General features: G+C 41.0%; 1 protein-coding gene across 2 annotated transcripts in view; it reads left to right on the top strand.

Moving 5' to 3' along the window:
• CAPZA2 (capping actin protein of muscle Z-line subunit alpha 2) overlaps positions 1–8,166 on the top strand; it is a 36,933-nt gene extending 28,767 nt beyond the window's left edge. For both annotated transcript variants that reach the window (XM_041002481.1, XM_041002482.1), the window contains 5 exons: positions 216–295; positions 4,742–4,820; positions 6,284–6,355; positions 6,553–6,615; positions 7,248–8,166. In XM_041002481.1, the coding sequence (XP_040858415.1) occupies positions 216–295; positions 4,742–4,820; positions 6,284–6,355; positions 6,553–6,615; positions 7,248–7,388 (435 nt within the window). In that variant the 3' untranslated portion in view covers positions 7,389–8,166. The remainder of the gene's footprint in view (positions 1–215; positions 296–4,741; positions 4,821–6,283; positions 6,356–6,552; positions 6,616–7,247) is intronic.
• The last annotated feature ends 10,334 nt before the right edge of the window (positions 8,167–18,500 follow it).

Here is an 18,500-nt window from a genome sequence, read left to right as displayed (position 1 = left end):
CAATAAATTACACTTTATTAGGTGGAAATTTTTTGCTGTTAGTGAACATATTTGATAACTTTTCTATATAGTTATGGTATGGACAAAGGACTTGTTTTGTGTGGTTTTTTGTATTTCTGTCAACATGGTTAATATTTCATGATCTTAAAGATGTTTGAAATTGGACATTCTGCACTACTCAGTTTACGCTTGTTCTTGTTTTCTTTGCCAATAAGGTATATGGTAAGAAGATAGATGGACAACAAACCATTATTGCATGCATAGAAAGCCATCAGTTCCAAGCAAAGAACTTCTGGTAAGTTAGCATTTTGTGTAATGAGGAATTTTGATACTCTTTTTTTTTTTAAGATTTATTTATTTTTATTGGAAAGGCAGATATATAGAGAGGAGGAAAGACAGAGAGAAATATCTTCGGTCCGATGGTTTACTCCCCAAGTGGCCACAATGGCTAGAGCTGAGCCAATCCAAAGCCAGGAGCCTCTTCTGGGTCTCCCACACGGGTACAGGGTCCCAAAACTTTGGGCCATCCTCAACTACATTCCCAGGCTACAGACAGGGAGCTGAATGGGAAGCGATGCCACTGGGATTAAAACCGGCACCCTTATGGGATTCTGGTGCATTCAAGGTGAGGACTTTAACCAGTACAATATAACCCTGGGCCTGAATTTTGATACTCTTAATGTATTTTGTAGTTCTGTTAGTGATGAGAACTAGTCCTTACTTGCATTTGATTGACAAAGAACAACCTAAACATGTTATACAACTTCAGACTTTTGATTTAAGAAAAGAATTTTTCCCCTACCAGGCTAAAAAAGGTATGAGCAAGCTTAGTGTCTCAGACAGGCGTTGGCGTCTGCGTGGAGCGTGGGCACCTGCAGGGAGTGTGGGCACCTCAGACGGGCGTTGGTGTCTGCGGGGAGCGTGGGCACCTCAGATGGGCATTGGCATCTGCAGGGAGTGTGGGCACCTGCACTCAAGTGAGTTGGAAGGCCCACTCCAACACCGCCTGAGCAGGGCTGTTCCTCAATGTACTTTCCATAGGAACAGGGAACAGAGGTGATGACAAAATGACCTGTGAGCATGGGGACACAAATTGATGTTCTTATAAGGATTGCTTTGTGCATCTAGATTTTGTGTATAAATCATTCGATATTCCTTTAAAAATATGGCTCCCAGAAGTACTTACTTGACCTGTTTTTCTTTAAATATTGCCAAATTGTTGGTCTTACTGTCCAAGGACAGGATTTCTGAGATACTGAATTATATAATTCTCAGGATTTTTCAAAATTTTATAAGTTTAGAGTTGAGTGCTTCATGATCGATCCCCCCCATCTACCCAAACCTTTTGTTTGTTTAATACATGCTAAGATTCTAAAGTATATTAGTCTAAGTTATCTTTAGCCAAGTTATTCAGTGTTACCACTGAGGGTAAAGTAACAGGTGTCAGTAATCCCGTGTGAACTTTGGGCTCCTGGTTCAGTGTCCCGCTGTTTAACTGTCTCAGAAGTGAATGTAGAATCAAGAGGTTAACCGGGAGTGGAGGGATTTCTCGTCACTGGTGGAGAATCGGTTGCATGTGAACACACACCTGAAGGAGGGTAGTACTTTGCCGTAGAATGTGGGGTACACAAGTTACTTTACGTTTTACTTTAAGATGTAATGGAGACATTACAGTGAATTTACTAGTTAGTTTTAGAAAATGAGATTCATAAGGTGCAGCACGGTAGCCTGGTGGTTAAAAACCTTTCCTTGCACATGGTGGGATCCCATAGGATTTGTGTCCCGGCTCCTCCACTTCCCTTCCAGCTCCCTGCCTGTGGCCTGGGAGAGCAGTCAAGGATGGCCCAAAGCCTTGGGATCCTGCACTGACGTGGGAGAACCAGAAGAAGCTCCTGGCTTCAGATTGTGGCCACTTGGGGATTGAACCAGCAAATGGAAGGTCTTTCTCTCTGTCTCTCCTACTTTGAGTAAATCTGACTTTTCAATAAAAAAAATCTTTGGAAAAAAGTGATTAATTTGACTTTTAGAGTAGATAAAAGGAGGAAAACATCCTTGCATTTTCTTCATTGCTTTTCATATTTGTAATATTTTTCTAAGCCACTATTATGACCATTACATTATTGAACTTAAAAATTATTTTTACTTTTGGGCCTGGCGCAGTAGCCTAGTGGCTAAAGTCCTTGCCTTGCATGTGTTAGGATCCCATTTGGCTGTCGATTCTGGTCCTGGCAGCCCCACTTCCCATCCAGCTCCCTGCTTGTGGCCTGGGAAAGCAGTCAAGGATGGCCCAAAGCCTTGGGACCCAGCACCCTTGTGGAAGACCTGGAGGAAGTTCCTGGCTCTTGGTTTCAGATTGACACAGCTCCAGCCATTGCAGCTACTTGGGGAGTGAATCAGTGGACGGAAGATCTTCCTCTCTGTTTCTCCTTCTCTCTGTATATCTGCCTTTCCAATAAAAATTTTTAAACTATTTTTACTTTCTAGGAATGATAAATTTATCTTTAATTTCTGTTTTTCATGACTATTTTGATATAATTGATACGCTTCTGGATATCAGTTATATCCAGAATATATATAAATGTACCTAAAATATAATATAAGTCAGTAGACATGTTTGTCATGAATATTGCTTGCATTTCAGTAAAGAAATTGTTTCCTCAATGTATAGGAACTTAATACTTGTTGATTATATGTAATTACAGTTAATTTTAAAATTGCAAAGAAGTAAAATTATAAGAAAACATTTTGACTATTTTCTCCATTGATGAAAGGATTTTTTAATTTAGTGTTTTAGTGGTACAATGGTAATGCCTTTGGAAGAATCTTTTTTTTTTAGGTTTATTTTTATTGGAAAGGCACATTTACAGAGAGGAGAGACAGAGAGATGTGCCTTCAGCAGCTGACTGCAGTAACTGGAGCTGAGCTGAAGCCGCGAGCCATGCCACTTCCGGTCCCTGACATGGGTGCAGAATCCCAAGCTTTGGCACCATTCTCCACTGCTTTCCCAGGACACAAGCAGCATGTTAGATTGGAAGTGGAATAGCCAGGACACAAACTGCTCCCATATAGGATGCTGGCACTTGCAGAGGGAGGATTAACCATTGGAGCCATCGCACCGGCCAATGGAAGAAATCTTTTGAAATAGTTCCCAAATTAGTACTGGAAATAGTTCTGCAATTAGTACTATTACTTGGTTTGAAATTGCTTTTTTTTCCCTTACAAAATCAATGTTGAGATAGTCATAGTAATAAACAATACATACTTAAAACTCACTAGTTGTTTCATGTTAATAACTAAGTAAGAGGAATATAGATATAATAAAATAAATATAGATCCTATTGTCAGCTGCTTTAGATAATCTTGTATGAGTTGCTGAAAAGACATTGTAAAATTTGTTTAACCTATATATTATTCTAATAATAGTTTTTACATGCTTAATATTAACGTTTAAGTACAAGATGTTATCATCCTGCAGACTTTTATGATTGAGAAAACTGTAAGAATGTTGAAAGAAAATCAGAAATAATTTTATAGCCAAAACCGTTATGGTGCTCCATTAACGCTGTGACTATCATATAAATATATTCTGTTTAGAAAGAAGCAAACCGGTGCGAATTTATATTATCAGGTTAATGGTTTTGAATGTACAATGAGCAAATAGAGGTAAGAATTTATTATTGAAGATATAAAAAATAGGATTAAATTTTGGGTTAATGCAGTGGCTCATCAAGCTAATCCACTGCCTGCTGGCACCAGCATCCCATGTGGGTGCCAGTTTGTGTCTTGGCTGGTCCACTTCCGACCCAGCTTTCTGCTCACGGCCTAGAGAAGCAGCAAAGAATGGCTCAAATCATGGGCCCCTGCGCTCAGGTGGGAGACCCAGCGGAGGCTACTGACTCGCCTTCGGGTCAGCTCAGCTCTGGCTATTGTGGCTGTTTTGGGGAATAAACCAGTGGATGGAAAGACATCTCTTGGGTCCCTCTCTCCTCTCTCTGTAAAAATCTTCCTTTAAACTAGAAATAAACATAAATCTTAATAAAAACTAGGGTAAGATTCACTGGCAGAAAAGTGAGTGTTTAGGTTTCCTACGATGAGTGTGTATTGATTAGTATGTAGAAGTCATTTCAGGAGTGGGGTGGAAGTGTATGCCTTTGTGTAAAAACATTAAACCTGAAATTGGAAAAGGGAAAAGTAATCTCATGTTTTCATCTCTAACCCTTTATTTCCAGATGGCAAAACCTACTTAAAAGGATTGTATAGTATTCACTAGCCATTATTTTTAATTATTTGGTACTTTCTGTCATTCAGCAAATGTTAAATAGCTATATGAAGGGTTCTGATAATCTGAATGTCTATTCAATTTGTTCTTGCAGTGATTCAGTTAAAATAGCTGGAGCTTTTTCTCCAGGAAGTTTATTATATTTTTATATTTTTATTTTATATATATTATATGTCAGTATATTTTTGTTTTATATGTAAATATATACATATTATTGTAAAACATAACTTTAGGATTTTAAAATTAGCATCATTACATAGGTCCTGTCAGTAGGGTAAATGGTAAGTCTTTCAGCTGAAATTAACCATTTGTTCTTTTTGAGTATTTCAGTGGTTAAAAAATGTCCAGCAAACATGCCCCACATTCTCTCATGCTGTGAGAATTAGCATTAGATCTAAGACTTGATCATTGGTACAGATTATTTTCCCTACCTTGTATACAGCCACTGTTTTTGTTTTTAAGGAATGGGCGTTGGAGATCAGAGTGGAAGTTTACACTCACACCTTCAGTCACTCAAGTGGTCGGCATCTTGAAAATTCAGGTATGAAATTAAAAGAATTTGCTGTTAGTTTATTCTGATGATAGAAGTAATTTATCAGTTTATATTTTTTTTTTTGGTGTAACATAACATTTCTTTTACAGATTCTCATTTTGAGGTACTGGGATAAATTAATAGTGTTGTTAAATCTTTTCAGTAACAAAGTTTGTTCCCAAGTTACCAAAAATCAGATGAATCTCACACTGCTCCGTCATTTGATTCCAGTATACTTCTCTAGTCTCATATCCTTTTTATTTTATTTTAGTTATTTTGTTTAGTTTTTCATGATTTGGCTCAATAGGCACAGGAATTCCCCCCGCCCCCCATGTCTTGTACCCCTTTATTTCTGTCTCAGAGACTACAGAGTAGTGCAAGTATGGATTTTGAAACTAAATCCCCGAGTTTCAATCCCAGCTCTGTCATTTACTAGTTGAGTGACACCAGGAAATCATTTAAACTTTTTGTTTGTTTCCTCATTTACTAAACAACAACAGGAAAGGTCCTATGATTGTGCGAAAGTTAGTTAATATGGATAAAATATTATGAGAAGCAAAACTGGTTATCTGGTTCACAGTTACTTCTTCAGTAGTTAGCCTAATGCCAAGCGTATAATTTTTTTTTAGATTGTTGATCTTTTCATTAACCTAATGCATGTTTTACGTTGCCATCAGAGTGATTGTTTTTTTAAAACAAACGTTTCTTGCTTGCTTAGGACCGTGTATTGGCCTTCTCACTGCCACATGGTCCAGATGTGTTTGCATGAACGTACTTGATGTGTCCACTGCCATATGTTTATGCTCTGCCCTCTCACATACATTACAGTTCTTTCTCAAATACTGTTGTCTAACCTTAATTGGTCTCTATTCCTTGGTTTAATTGCTATGATTAGTTTGCTCTGCTCATGTCAAATGTTGCCTCTTTGAGTTCTTCTTTTTAACCTTTAGAGAAAGTCAGATTTACTGTTGCTAATGTGCTTTATGCCTACTTTATCGTATTGCATTGAAATAGAGGGTCCAGGACAGTGTATTTCAAAAACCAGATATGGTTATACCCGTTTGTACTGTCTGGTAGCAAGAATGGAAGGTAATGAATTAATACTTGTTGAATCAGTTCATGTATGTGGATTTCTGGAGGTAAATGTGTGGTAGGAATACATCAGAAGGGAGCAGTGTTGATAAGAAATACTTTGAGCTCAGCGTTGGATATCTGTAGTTTAGGTACCAACAGGATGACTATGAGGTCAAAGTATTCAGCAGGCTGGCCAGTGGTGGACCTGCTTGAATCATCTTAGTAGAATTCTCCCTAGACCGGATACAGGAAGAGTGTTGACAGAGTATGCAAGGACTGCTGCTCAGCAGAGTTCTAGGCTACAGTAGAAACTGGTGGTTATCTGCTTGATGTAATTGCCTAAGCTGTGAGATTTCATGATTGCTGTAATGTAGTACCTGTCATTCCTTTTTCTGTAGGTTCATTATTATGAAGACGGTAATGTTCAGCTAGTGAGTCATAAAGATATACAAGATTCCCTAACAGTGTCTGTAAGTAATTAATTCCATGATAAAATTTAAGCAACCTGGCAGATGGAAACCAGGGTCTTCTTGCCTGTGAGGATGTGTGCTGGAAGGCATGTTCATTGTTACAGTTCACTATTAAATTTTAACATTTCATAAATCATACATATGTTCAGAAGTAATGAAAATTTAATTTTAAGTTATGTTATTTGCTTTTTTGTTAGAATGAGGCACAAACAGCAAAAGAATTTATAAAGATTGTAGAAGCCGCAGAAAATGAGTATCAGGTATGATTTTCATTAGCACTATGTAACCTCTGTTCACTTAGGAATTAATGGCACAAAGTGTGTTTGTGTTAAATACAAGGACAGACTTATGGAAGTAGTCACAAGTACCAGCAAATAAATTGAATTCTTAGTTTTAAACATATTAAAACTTGATTTTCACCAACTATTAATTGTGACTATTGACCAGAGTACTCCAGAATTTCAAATGACTGGTTTTTTTTTTCTAGTTAGAAATGTGAATTGAGGAAATGTTTCCTAAATCTTCTAGATTTTATATAATCTGCCTACATCCAACCTCATTTTGTGGTCTGATTTTTTTCCCCCTACATTACTAGCATGTAAACACCTCTTGAATTTAAGTGTTTGAATTGGATGAATTTCCCTTTAAGCTATATAATTTGTTCTGATTTAAACAGTGAAATTGATTTAAAATAAAGATATTTAATTTAGTTTTACTAAATATGATTTTTCAAGCTATGAATTTTTCATTGCTTTTAATTAGGTTCTTAAGATCTTATTTTAGAAGATCATGTTAAGGCTTCTGTTTGACATGCAAGAACAGTGAGACAGGCTACTTGTGATGTTAGAACATTTCTGTGTCTTACACGGTCTGTAACTGTCGTTTCCCGTAGACCGCCATCAGCGAGAATTACCAGACGATGTCGGACACTACTTTCAAAGCCTTACGCCGACAGCTGCCAGTTACACGCACCAAGATCGACTGGAATAAGATCCTTAGCTACAAGATTGGCAAAGAGATGCAGAACGCGTAGATGAACATTGCATGACCGAATCATTTTAGTGTCTTTGCGTTTAAAAATTTTAAAAAGTTGTTGCAAAAGTATTCAGAACTGTCAAGCTGCCCAGTCAGATGGGCTGTTGCCATTTAAAATCACTGTAATTAATTAGTTTGGTTAGAGCACAAAGCTTAGCTAATCTACCATTATTTTCCATTTCTTTTGTTCAGAGAGGATTGAAGATGGGTTTAGTTTACTTTTTGTTATGTCTTTACTTTCTCTTAAGCCTTTCTTAAAATGAAGAGAGGATTCCTCTAGTTTATGATTAAAAGGGTAAAAATATCTTACCCTTACACTAAATTGCTGTCTTTGGTTTAGGAAATGGGCAATTTTTGATATTTGCCCAGTTATTTTTAAATGGGGTCATTCATAGAAATTCTGGTTTAAGGTGGTTAATGGATTTAGCCATACGTGCTGCTAAAGAAGTTGTCTGCCTTTCCTCTCACTTCTTCCATTTCTGTAAGAGTAAGATTAGAAAGAAAGTGTTTTCTGTATCCATGTGTTTAAGCCTTTCAGGATCATTAGCTAGCTTAGTGTTTAACTGAACCTTTTTTAAACAAAGCCAAGGTCTAATGCTGTTTTGAGATTCTAAAACTAAATGGAAATACTTATTTCAGAAATGCATTTAATGCTTTTTTTCTTGTGACAGTTATGCAAATTAGCTTGACTTCCATATGTCCCTGAGTTATTTTTATCATAAAGCCACAAATGTATTATAACAAGGCAAATTGTAATATATATAATCCTGAACTCATGACCTTGTCTCAGTTTTTTTTCTTGAATTGAGAAGTGCTGGAATTCAATGTAACATTATGAAATGCAAATTTTCCTATTTATTGAGTAGAAAAATCACTTACCAGTGAGTCATATACTATTTTAAAATGCATTCTTTGGATATTGTAATTCTTAACTGGCTGTAAATTGGAAAAGCTGGGATTACATATGGTGTACCGTTACAGTCTAAATTTTTTCATCTTCCTATGCATCATAAGCATGTTTGTAATATTTTACAGAATAGATTTCCTGAAGTTCCAGGAATTTCAAGCCTGTGGTGAATGTTAGTATTTACTATGGGAAGTGGGGTGGACTGATGGTTTCATTCAGTAGAGTATTGCTAATTATGCTTGAGTGGAATCCATTCCTCACGTATTCCTGCAGATGTCTGGGCCTGGAAATGTTTTTTAAAAAAACAAAAAAACAAAAAACACCACTTTTATTATGTACAATAAAATATTTCATTAGCTTGAATTGTATACATTTTTAAAAATTCAGTGAAGGCATGTTTTAATGTCTTTTTAAAATCGTTGGGCTTGGGAAGCATTGAGAAAAATAATATGAAATTATGACATTTTAGTTAAAGAATTTTCCTTTTAGTTTAAAATACAAGTTTGGGCATGTTGAGATTCCCAAAGAAAATGAATTGGTAATATTAATTGTCTGCTCCCATTTTTTAAGACATACTCCAAAATGCGATGGTTAATGTGAGTTGAGAATGTGGCTGATTAGCCTGGTTACATCCATTCAGCGCGCCTGGAATTCTGCGAGGTTAATTACTTCGGCTGTGTTTTATAGCCTAGAGTGCCTGTGTACAACCCAGCTTTACAGTGATTTACATGTGAAAGGGAGAATTATGAAAAGTAATTCAGAGCACAGCCTGAAATGATGTTTGCGCAATGCTCTAGTCTGTTAGAATGAATAGCATTTTATGAAAGTAAAATAGACTGGAGACCAGGCTTGTCATGGTGCTTAGAACATAGTTTTCATAGGAACTATAATGGCTGCTGTGTGTGCTGACGCACAGAAGCAGGAACAGTGTAGGGGACAGGTGGGCTGTGCCACAACGCAGCTGAGAGAGAATGCTGGGCTGCGTGGGATTGGTGGCTGGAGAGGTGGGAAGCACTGGGACTTGTTCAAAGTCTGATTTTTGAACATGAAATAAACTTAAATTTCGCAGGGTACGGAGATAGTTTCTGGGATGAAAAGCTCGGTTTTAGATTTCATGGGGATGTATGCAGGAGTTGAATACAGAAAGCAGCAGCTGGGAGAATAAGACCCTAGACCTGGAAAATAGTGTGATGGCTAGACACTGTGCAGGTCTCCCTGCGGCTAGTGATGGTGAATTAAAGGGGAAGCCAGTTTTTCTTCAGAAAGCTGTGTGGTGTAGCCACTTGGTGCGTGAATGGAGCTTCCCCCATGTTGTGGTTTTGCCATGAATGTGGAACCACATGAAGCAAGGCAAGGGTCATGATGGTCTCTGGTACGCAGGGAAGTGAGGACTTGAAAGAGGCAACAGCCATAGAGAGGATTTGCCGTATTTCATAGGTTATAGATGCGTTTCAATTGAACAGAGCTAGAAGGAATGACCCGTAAATGTCAGAAATGGTGATGGTTGTATGCTTGAAATTGAGATTTTGAGAGTTACAGTTGTTAGTGATGACAAGTGTGATCGGAGCAAGGAGAGGAGTGCAGGCAGTGCTGCGGCCCAGGCCAGGAGCAGCAGCGCAGGAAGCGACAAGCCTTGAGCCAAGCAGGGCTTTGCACTTCCTGAGAAGCTGTTTCTGCCCCATTTCTGATATGGAGGTCAGTCGCGGAGTAGATGCTTAAGAGGGTTTCCTCATTCAGAATTCTGGAAACTAAAATGGGAGCGTGGGGGGAAAGGGAAGGTGTCCTGGAAGTTTGTTTCATTACAGATGCTCCTCAAAGCCGAAATGCTCAGGAAAGTGTTGAGAGCAACTTGAGTAATGGGATGGTGTTCCCGTGGTCCTGTCTGGTTGCAAAGCCGCCGCCTTGAGGACCAGTAAACTCATCACAGGGCTGTCATAGTATTCTCTTGTCTGGCATCAGCAGGTGTAAAAAATGGTAAACTGGATGTGGCTGCTTGCCAGCTGCCATAAGGCTTGAGGGACCAGTGCCTTGACGTACCTCGAATCCGTTAAGGGGAGATGTGCCATGGGTAATCATGTAAAATAACTATCTATATTATAATTAAAATTGTTTATAAGAAGAACTTTAAGCCTTACTTATGTCTGAGGAAGCTTTAAAAAAGATACCATGCCATGAAAGAATTTCTGGAAAGGGTGAGTTTTAAACAATCTTGCCACACTGTTTTGCAGGAAGCGATGCAGTTTTTTGGTAAGTATCCTTAGAACTGGTAGCATCAATATATGGATAACAGATTTCTAATACAGAAATATCATGGGTCAGGATGCTGCCCAAAACAAAATGAAATCTGGATTCCTTCTTGATATGAGCCATAAATCCTATGCCAAAAGTGGACTTAAGAACATGTAAAGTTAGGGCCCAGTGCAGTAGCCTAGTGGTTAAAGTCCTTGCACACTTGGGATCCCATTTGGGTGCTGGTTCTAGTACTGGCAGCTCTGCTTCCCATCCAGCTCCCTGCTTGTGGCCTGGGGATGCAGTTGAGGACGGCCCAAAGCTTTGTACCTGCGAGGGAGACCTGGAAGAAGCTCCTGGCTCCTGGCTTCGGATTGGCACAGCACCAGCTGTTGCGGTCACTTAGGGAGTGAATCATTTGATGAAAGATCTTCCTCTCTGTCTCTCCTCCTCTGTATATTTGACTTTGCAATAAAAATAAAATAAATTTTTAAAAAATATGTAGAGTTAGAAAAGACAGCATGGCTAATTAGTAAAACATTAAAATATTTTTCTCTCTAGTTTTGGTATAATCTAACAAAAGTGTGCTAATTTAATGTCCTTTTTTTTTTAAAGATTTTTAAATTTTTTTTCCCTTGGAAAGGCAAATTTCTGGAGAGAAGGAGACACAGAACGGTACTCCATCTGCTGGTTCACTCCCCAAGTGGCCACGACGGCCGGAGCTGAGCTAATGTGAAGCCAGGAGCTTCTTCCAGGTCTCCCCCGTGGGAGCAGGGTCCCAAGGCTTTGAGCCGTCTTCCTCTGCTCTCCCAGGTCACAAGCAGGGAGCTGGATGGGAAGTGGAGCTGCCAGGAGACAAGTCGGTGCCTGTGTGGGATCCTGGTACGTTTAAAACTAGGGTTTAGCCACTGAGCCCTTGCGCTGGGCCCGTCCCTCCATCATCTGCAGTGTAACTGCCAGAAAACTAGTGTTTCTCTGTGTAAACTGACTAGAAAACACATGTGTCATATGCCAAGTCAGCCAGCCATTCTAATAACATAAATCTTGACTCATTAGTTCCTGGACTACATGAGGTCAGAACAGTCTGATTTGTGGCAGACTGCTAAGGAAATAAAATTGGTATGTTTTACAAGGTTGATGACTTCTGGGGAAATTTTGCAGACTTCTAATCTTTTAAGCCAAGCAGTTTCCAGAGTTCCCTTACTGCAAGGATAACCCTGAAAATCTTGGTAACTAAACAGTGAAAATTGTTACTTTCCTCTTGGGCTTCCTGATTTTTGCAGCTAACTTCTAATCCTTGCAGTCTGAACACTCATGGGAAACTCTTCCATCCCAGACTGAAGTGAGGGCTTTCGTCTTGATTTCCAAAAAAGTACAAAGGAGCAGTACCCAGGAGCTAGAGCTAAGGTAAACATCCAGCACGTGTTTGGACTTTAGTCCTGTGCACAGTCAGTACATGATCAGTATCTCAAGCAAAGACAAGTCAGGCGTTTGGCCTGGCTGTCAAGTTGGTGCTGCATCCCATTTCGGGGTGCCTGGATTCAAGCCTCAGCTCCTCTCTACGTTTTTCTTAAATGTTATTTATTCTACTTGGATATCAGGTTACAGAGAGAGTGGGGCGAGGCCGACAGGGCTTCCATGTGCTGGCTCACTCCCCAAATGGCCGCCACAGCCAGAGCTGGTCCATTCCAAAGCCGAGAGCCAGCAGCTTCTTTCAAGTGTCCCCCGTGGTAGGAGGGGCGCAAGGACGTGGGCCATCCTTCACTGCTCTTCCAGGCCATTGGCAGGAAGCTGGGTCTGAAGCGGAGCTGCCGGGACTGGCACCTGTGTTGGATGCTGGCACCACAGGTGAAGGAGTAACCTGATTTGCAACCATTAATCTTCTGCTTTGATCCCAGCTTCTGCTAAGTGCGCCCTGTGAGTGGGAGTGATGGCTCTGCCGGTTGGGGCCTTCCAGCACCCACACCTGGATGGGGTTCCCAGCTCCTGACTGGCCCCACTCCCGCCCTGGGTGTTGGCAGACGTTTGGGGAGTGAGCGGACAGGACTCTGCCACAGCCCTCTTCCCACCCTCTGCTCTCCTGCTGTCTGTTGTCTACTTCTCAACTGGATTTTAAAGTTCTTCCTACGTGCACTTTTTTTTTTCTTAGCTTTCGGACTTTACGGAGGAGAAAGTAAAATATAAATGGAAATAAATTCCATTCAGAGATTAGAGTTGACAAAAACCTTATAGCAGGCTCAATATTCAACAACGAAGAATGAGTGCAGATAACAGACCTAACACTGGGGCGACCCAACCTCTAGGAGTCAGAGTCATGTGCTAGCATGCCGCAGACAGGTTGAGAGGAAAGCGGCTTAAACTTGAAGAAAGAGTTTCTTAGGATATTGTAGGTTCAAAAATCTGTAGAATACATGTTATGCATGGGAGATACATAAAACATGCAGTGTGATAAAAACAGGATGTGTGTGTGTAAGGGAATGTATGAATAAAATGAAGGAACAGTACAGTGGGATTTCACTATAAAAATTTCATTCTTACGCTCATTGATAAGTGTGAAGGTGTTACTGCAGTCTAAGTGTCTTTAAATATCTTGCACTGACACTTTTGGAATGGTGCGTGAAAGGGAAAAAATGTAACAACTGACTCAGCATAAAGGCAAAGATCACATCAAAGAATTGATTTTGAAGTTTAATCCCACTTTTAAGTATAGACTATTATGTATAATTTTGTGTGTTACAGAAACCATTGTAGATAGTAGAAAAATTATTTTCTGAGACTGGTGTTAAGTTGAAATTAAAAAAATGATGGGTCTTACTGTGAAATTAAAAGCAAAATTTTTCACTATAAATAATAACAGAATACTATATTGTGGCCAAATATTTATCACCAATCGTCATTCTGTTAGAAAATCTATAAATGAAACTTACTGCATTAACAACTTAAAACACACCTAATCCTCCCAGTAAATAGCATGAACGCGTTTGATAAAATGTAGAACTCACCCTGATTTTAAAGGCAGCATCTGAGAATGGAGTCAGACAACACGGTACCACAAGGTGGCCAGCAGGTGGCAGGCAGGAGAGCAGCTAACTTGCTCTACACACCTTTAAAATTCCATGAAAGTTTTACACATGTTCCTAAAACAATGCCTGGGGGGCCCGTGAGGAAATCATTGTAGCTGAAGTAACTCAGAATAGCTTGAGAATTTTAAGCCAAACCCTCACAATGGTTAAAATTAAAATTTGGCTTAAAATCTAATAAAAATCCTTTGACATCCTTGAGGTACACAGTACCTCAACTATGCAAAGTTGCAAAAACAAACCACATCAGGAAACATTTAACTGATGGTCACTCTTTTTTTTTTAAGGTTTGTTTATTTTATTGCAAAGTCATGTATACAAAGAGGAGAGAGAGAGGAAGATCTTCCGTCCAGTGATTCATTCCCTAAGTGACGACGGCTGGAGCTATGCCAATCCAAAGCCAGGAGCCAGGAGCACTTCTGGGTTTCCCACGCAGATACAGAATACCAAGGGTTTGGGCCATCCTCGCCTGCCTTCCCAGGCCACAAGCAGGGAGCTGGATGGGAAGTGGGGCTGTAGGGATTAGAACCGGTGCCCATATGAGATCCCAGCACATGCAAGGAGACGACCTTAGGCCACTGCGCCAGGCCTCTGATGGTTACTCTTTATATTGTCAAGTAGCACTTAGTAATGAGTTGAAAAGCAGGTCCTGTGGCAGGATTTTGAGTCCCTGACATTCACATGAAGAGCTTTACTAGTTTGGTAGTGTCTAAGTAAACCTTCATGAGAGATAAACATATTTTGTTTAAGGCATTCCTGTTTGGGTATTTTGTTTTTAAAACCATTCCTACCTTTCACCTTGTGCAGAATTTAGTACCCAAGGTGGGGGAATCCCATGTATAAAGTTTGACCTAAGGTTTAGTCATGGCTGAAGGTGATGAAGTGTAGCGGGACTAACTGACGTGAGTACACTGCAGCGCTGCTCTATTGTATGGAACCACCTGTGCGCCCAGGCACCTGTCTACCCAGAAGCCCTCCGCGGGTGGGGGTGTTGCTCCACAGTGAATTCACTAGGGTCAGTGTTGCAGGCTGTAAAGCTGGGGCTTGCCTTCGGCCAAGAGAAAGCTTGAAAACTTGGGAAGTGGAATGAAAGGGTAACATACCTGGGAAGATTCCAAATACTGACCTATCCTTTACACCTGCAGATCCAGATGTAGTAGATGGAAGGGATTAATGGACACAGAATCCCATCCGCAGTGTTTGAAGAGACTTTTGAGCTGTGTTGAATCTCGTAACGATGGTTACATACCAACTACCACTGACCCTGTCAGAGCTGTTCATTCTCGGAATTTATGGACTACAGACCAGAAGTTGATAACAACAGGATGCAAAATTGAAGGCCAGGATGAAAGATTGTTTTTTCCCTGTTTGCCTGTTGCATTCCCAAGTACCGTAAACCAGGCCTGGAGCCGGGTGGGGCGTGGTAGGGCTCATCAAATGGACGAATGATATTAAAGACAAACAGCGAAGGTGTGTGAAACTAAGTTCTCTGTACAATATGTGAACATTGTCCATGTCTGGAAACAAGAGGGACAGGGAAAAAAGAATCTGACATTCCAGGGGAAAGATGTGAAACTAGACAACAGTAGATGCCGGTTCTTGCTAAGAGTAGAAAGAAATTCAACACCAGAAAAGGCGCCAGCAAAGAGATGGCGTGTAAGAGAAGACAGGACAGGAAAAGGAATTTTAAATGCATGGAAAAGTAGTCCCAGCAAAACAACTTGCGCAATGGCCCTGCGCCGGGAAGGAGCGTGGCCAGGTGGGCTGGAGCTGCCCTTGCGTCCCTTGCCGCCTCCCTGTTTATCCCCTATTTATCGGAACCGCATCCTTGGCAGTGGGCTTGGCTGAGGTTCCCGCCAATGTGCCCGGAAGCACTTCTCTCTGTTCCTAGTGCCGTTGCTACTCATGCGGCCTGCAATGTAGGATAACCAGCCTGGGGTTTTGCATCTGCTGGCCTTTTCGTTCAACCCATTTCTTGTAGGACCACAGAGAAATGATGTTTTCATAATACGAATCTTATTGTTTCCCTTCCTGACTTAAAAATCCTCAACATGTCTTACTGACAGGGTCCCTGCGTGCCTGTGTAAGTTAGGGGGAAAGAGACATGTAGCTAAAACAAGAGGGTTGAATGATATGTGAAATTTTCACCTCTGCCCTCGGGCCCATCCAGGCACTTGTACCAGCAGTTACAGGATGGACAGTGATTTGGGCCAGTGCCTGGGATCTGTGCCCGTGGATCAAACTGGCATGGGTCACGCGACTATGATCAACTTGACTAAATTCTGGTGCTTTTCTGAACCCCATCTTTAAGACAGGCCTTGACGTTGGGGCTTCCGTGGTTGTCTCTTCATTCTCCAGTTTGAACCAACCCCACCCCCCACTCTTGATGTCTGATCGTATCTCCCAGGTGATGTCTGCTCACCTTGGCCTCCGTTCAGCAGGAGATCTGTTGCGTTTGGGTAGCCGGAATCTCCCTGACCTCTTAGTAATGTTTCACAGTTGATGCCTGCCATGCTACTCCTTGAGTGAAGCCTGATCTGTCTGCAAAGCCATGGCACTGGCTCCCGCGCCATTCATGGTGGTCTGTAGCAGGTCAACCTCTGCTTCTTAGTAAGTGTCATGAGTAATTTCTGCTTTAACACCTGTTGTCCCAACCTGATGTCTGGTCTTGTCCAGCTTCAATGCTATAAAAATATTTTCACATTATTAAATGGTTAAGAAAAAAATAGAATAGCCTCATACTGCTTATTTATTTATTTACTTGGAAAGTCAGATTTGCAGCGAGGCGAGACAAGGCTACTGTGCTGGGCCCTAGCCCACTGTCCTCCTGTAAATCCGTGTGGATGACCAGGGAGGAGTATGATGAGGCGATTCGTGCTTGGTTTCAGGGAGACGGTTAGAGTGGATGGGGTGGGGTGGGATGAGTTGGTTTTGATTGTTTTTAGACTCTGAGCTTTTATCTGTGTTACACAATGGGATCCCAGCTGGGGCGGATGGAGAGTCAGTCCTAGGTGGGGGGTGACTGATGGCTATTTCAGCAGTGGCTGGATGCTTGCCAATCCCTTCCTGGGGCTGTTGCACTCCCGTGGGTCTGACTAGGTTTTAAGTTGGGTGTGGGGTGGCGGGCAGAGAATAGAAACAGGATTCCTGATTGGTTTGGACTGGAGGTGTGGGGGATGGGGAGAGTTGAATTTTCTAGTTTTCTAGGTCCCTGTGTGGCTGGGGGCCGTCCCTGTGGGCCTTCTCCACCTGCAGCCTTGTTTTATAGAAGCAAATAAACCTGTTGTTGTTTACTTTTTAAAAAAAAATATTATGTTATGATACAGTTCCACAGGCCTTGGAATTTCTTTCTTCTCCCCTTTTCTTAAGCCCTTTCCCCACTGACTTCCCCTATATTATTACAATAGTATAGTTCTTCACGAATATTCATAAGTCCATCATTCCACCATTGAAGTGTATTCTGACATTGTAGGCATGGACAGTAGCAGGGGGTCCAGCATCCTATTGTTAAGATATATTTAGCTTTCATTGGGAGCTCATCTTTGATTTGGAACTAGAGATACACACTGCACTGCGTCCTCACATCTGGATATGATAGTCTATTACACAGTTACTATACATCCCCTCTAAATACAAAACCATTAAACAAAGTTGACAACAGGAGGCAAGGTAGAAATTAAATCACATCCTACAGGATGACCTATGTGTTGAGAAAGAAATGAAAAAGAAAATCAAAACCTTGAAGGAACAAATGCTACTGTACTGAAGCTGCTGCAGTTTGCAGAGATGGCGTCCTGGGGCACAGCTGAAAGCCCGCCCTGCCTGTGCACCAGAGAGGTGCGATGGTAAGTAGCATAGAGCAACACTGGAAGAGGAACTGACAAAGAAACTGGTACATCTACTTCATGGGGTACTACTCAGCCACGAAAAAGAATGACATTTTACCATGTGCAATGAAATGGCCCCAAAGAGGGACCATTATGCTCAGTGAAAAAGAACAATCCCCCAAGGACAAATATCGTATATTCTCTCTCTAAGGCAACCTCCAAGCAAAATACAAATTAAATAGATATCTAAATAAATATGTATATACATATATTCTCATGGATGAACTATATAATGGAGACTAGCTTACCAGGAAGTGGATATACATTGCACTGTGCATCTCTACTCCCAAATAAACGAAGGACTCCCAATGAGAATCTCAAATCTACCTTGACAAGAAGATACTGGATTATCTACCATTGTCTGTATCTACTAAGCCATGATACACTTAAATAGCAGAATGTTGGACTTGTGACTGTTGCTGTTTTAATAATGGGGGGTGGAAGAAGGTGTCCTGTGCCTATGGAACCATATCAGAAAAAACAATCATAAAATAGAAAGCTGAATGAAACATTTGCCCCACCTGCTTTGCTCCACGCCCAATCCTCCCTAGCCTAGGCGGGTGCCCACATAGGCATGCATCCCTCCAGTGTAGGCAATACTGAAAAGGATCATGGCTTACACTGTAGAAAGAGAAGAGGCATATTACATTTATTTAGTCAAAGTTCAATCCAACACTGTGGCTGAAACAGTGAAGACCCAAAAAGCCAGAAGGAACTATTTCACACTTAGGCCTGGTGTAGAATGAACGGTGTAGAACTGTGACTGGGCGAAACGATATGATGCAAAGGCAACAGCCGGAAGAGAGAAATGCAGCAGGGTTGTGCTTCCAGATCCTTCTTGGTGCCTCAGAATGGCGTGCCTACCTCAAAGAGCCTGGGGTTCTGGCCCGAGCTTCTTCCAGAAGGCAGAGCTCCCTGTCTAGTGTGCATGTTTTGTTTTGGAAGAGTGTTCTCACTTTTACAATCTACCCTGGGGGGGAGGAAATCTGGTCTCTATGAGTCACGTT

This window comes from Ochotona curzoniae, unplaced genomic scaffold (assembly GCF_017591425.1).
Source record: "Ochotona curzoniae isolate NIBS_2020 unplaced genomic scaffold, NIBS_Ocur_1.0 scaffold_2476, whole genome shotgun sequence".
NCBI lineage: Eukaryota > Metazoa > Chordata > Mammalia > Lagomorpha > Ochotonidae > Ochotona > Ochotona curzoniae.
The sequence above is the reverse complement of the archived record's forward strand: the minus strand, read 5'-3'. Positions and strand labels throughout refer to the sequence as shown.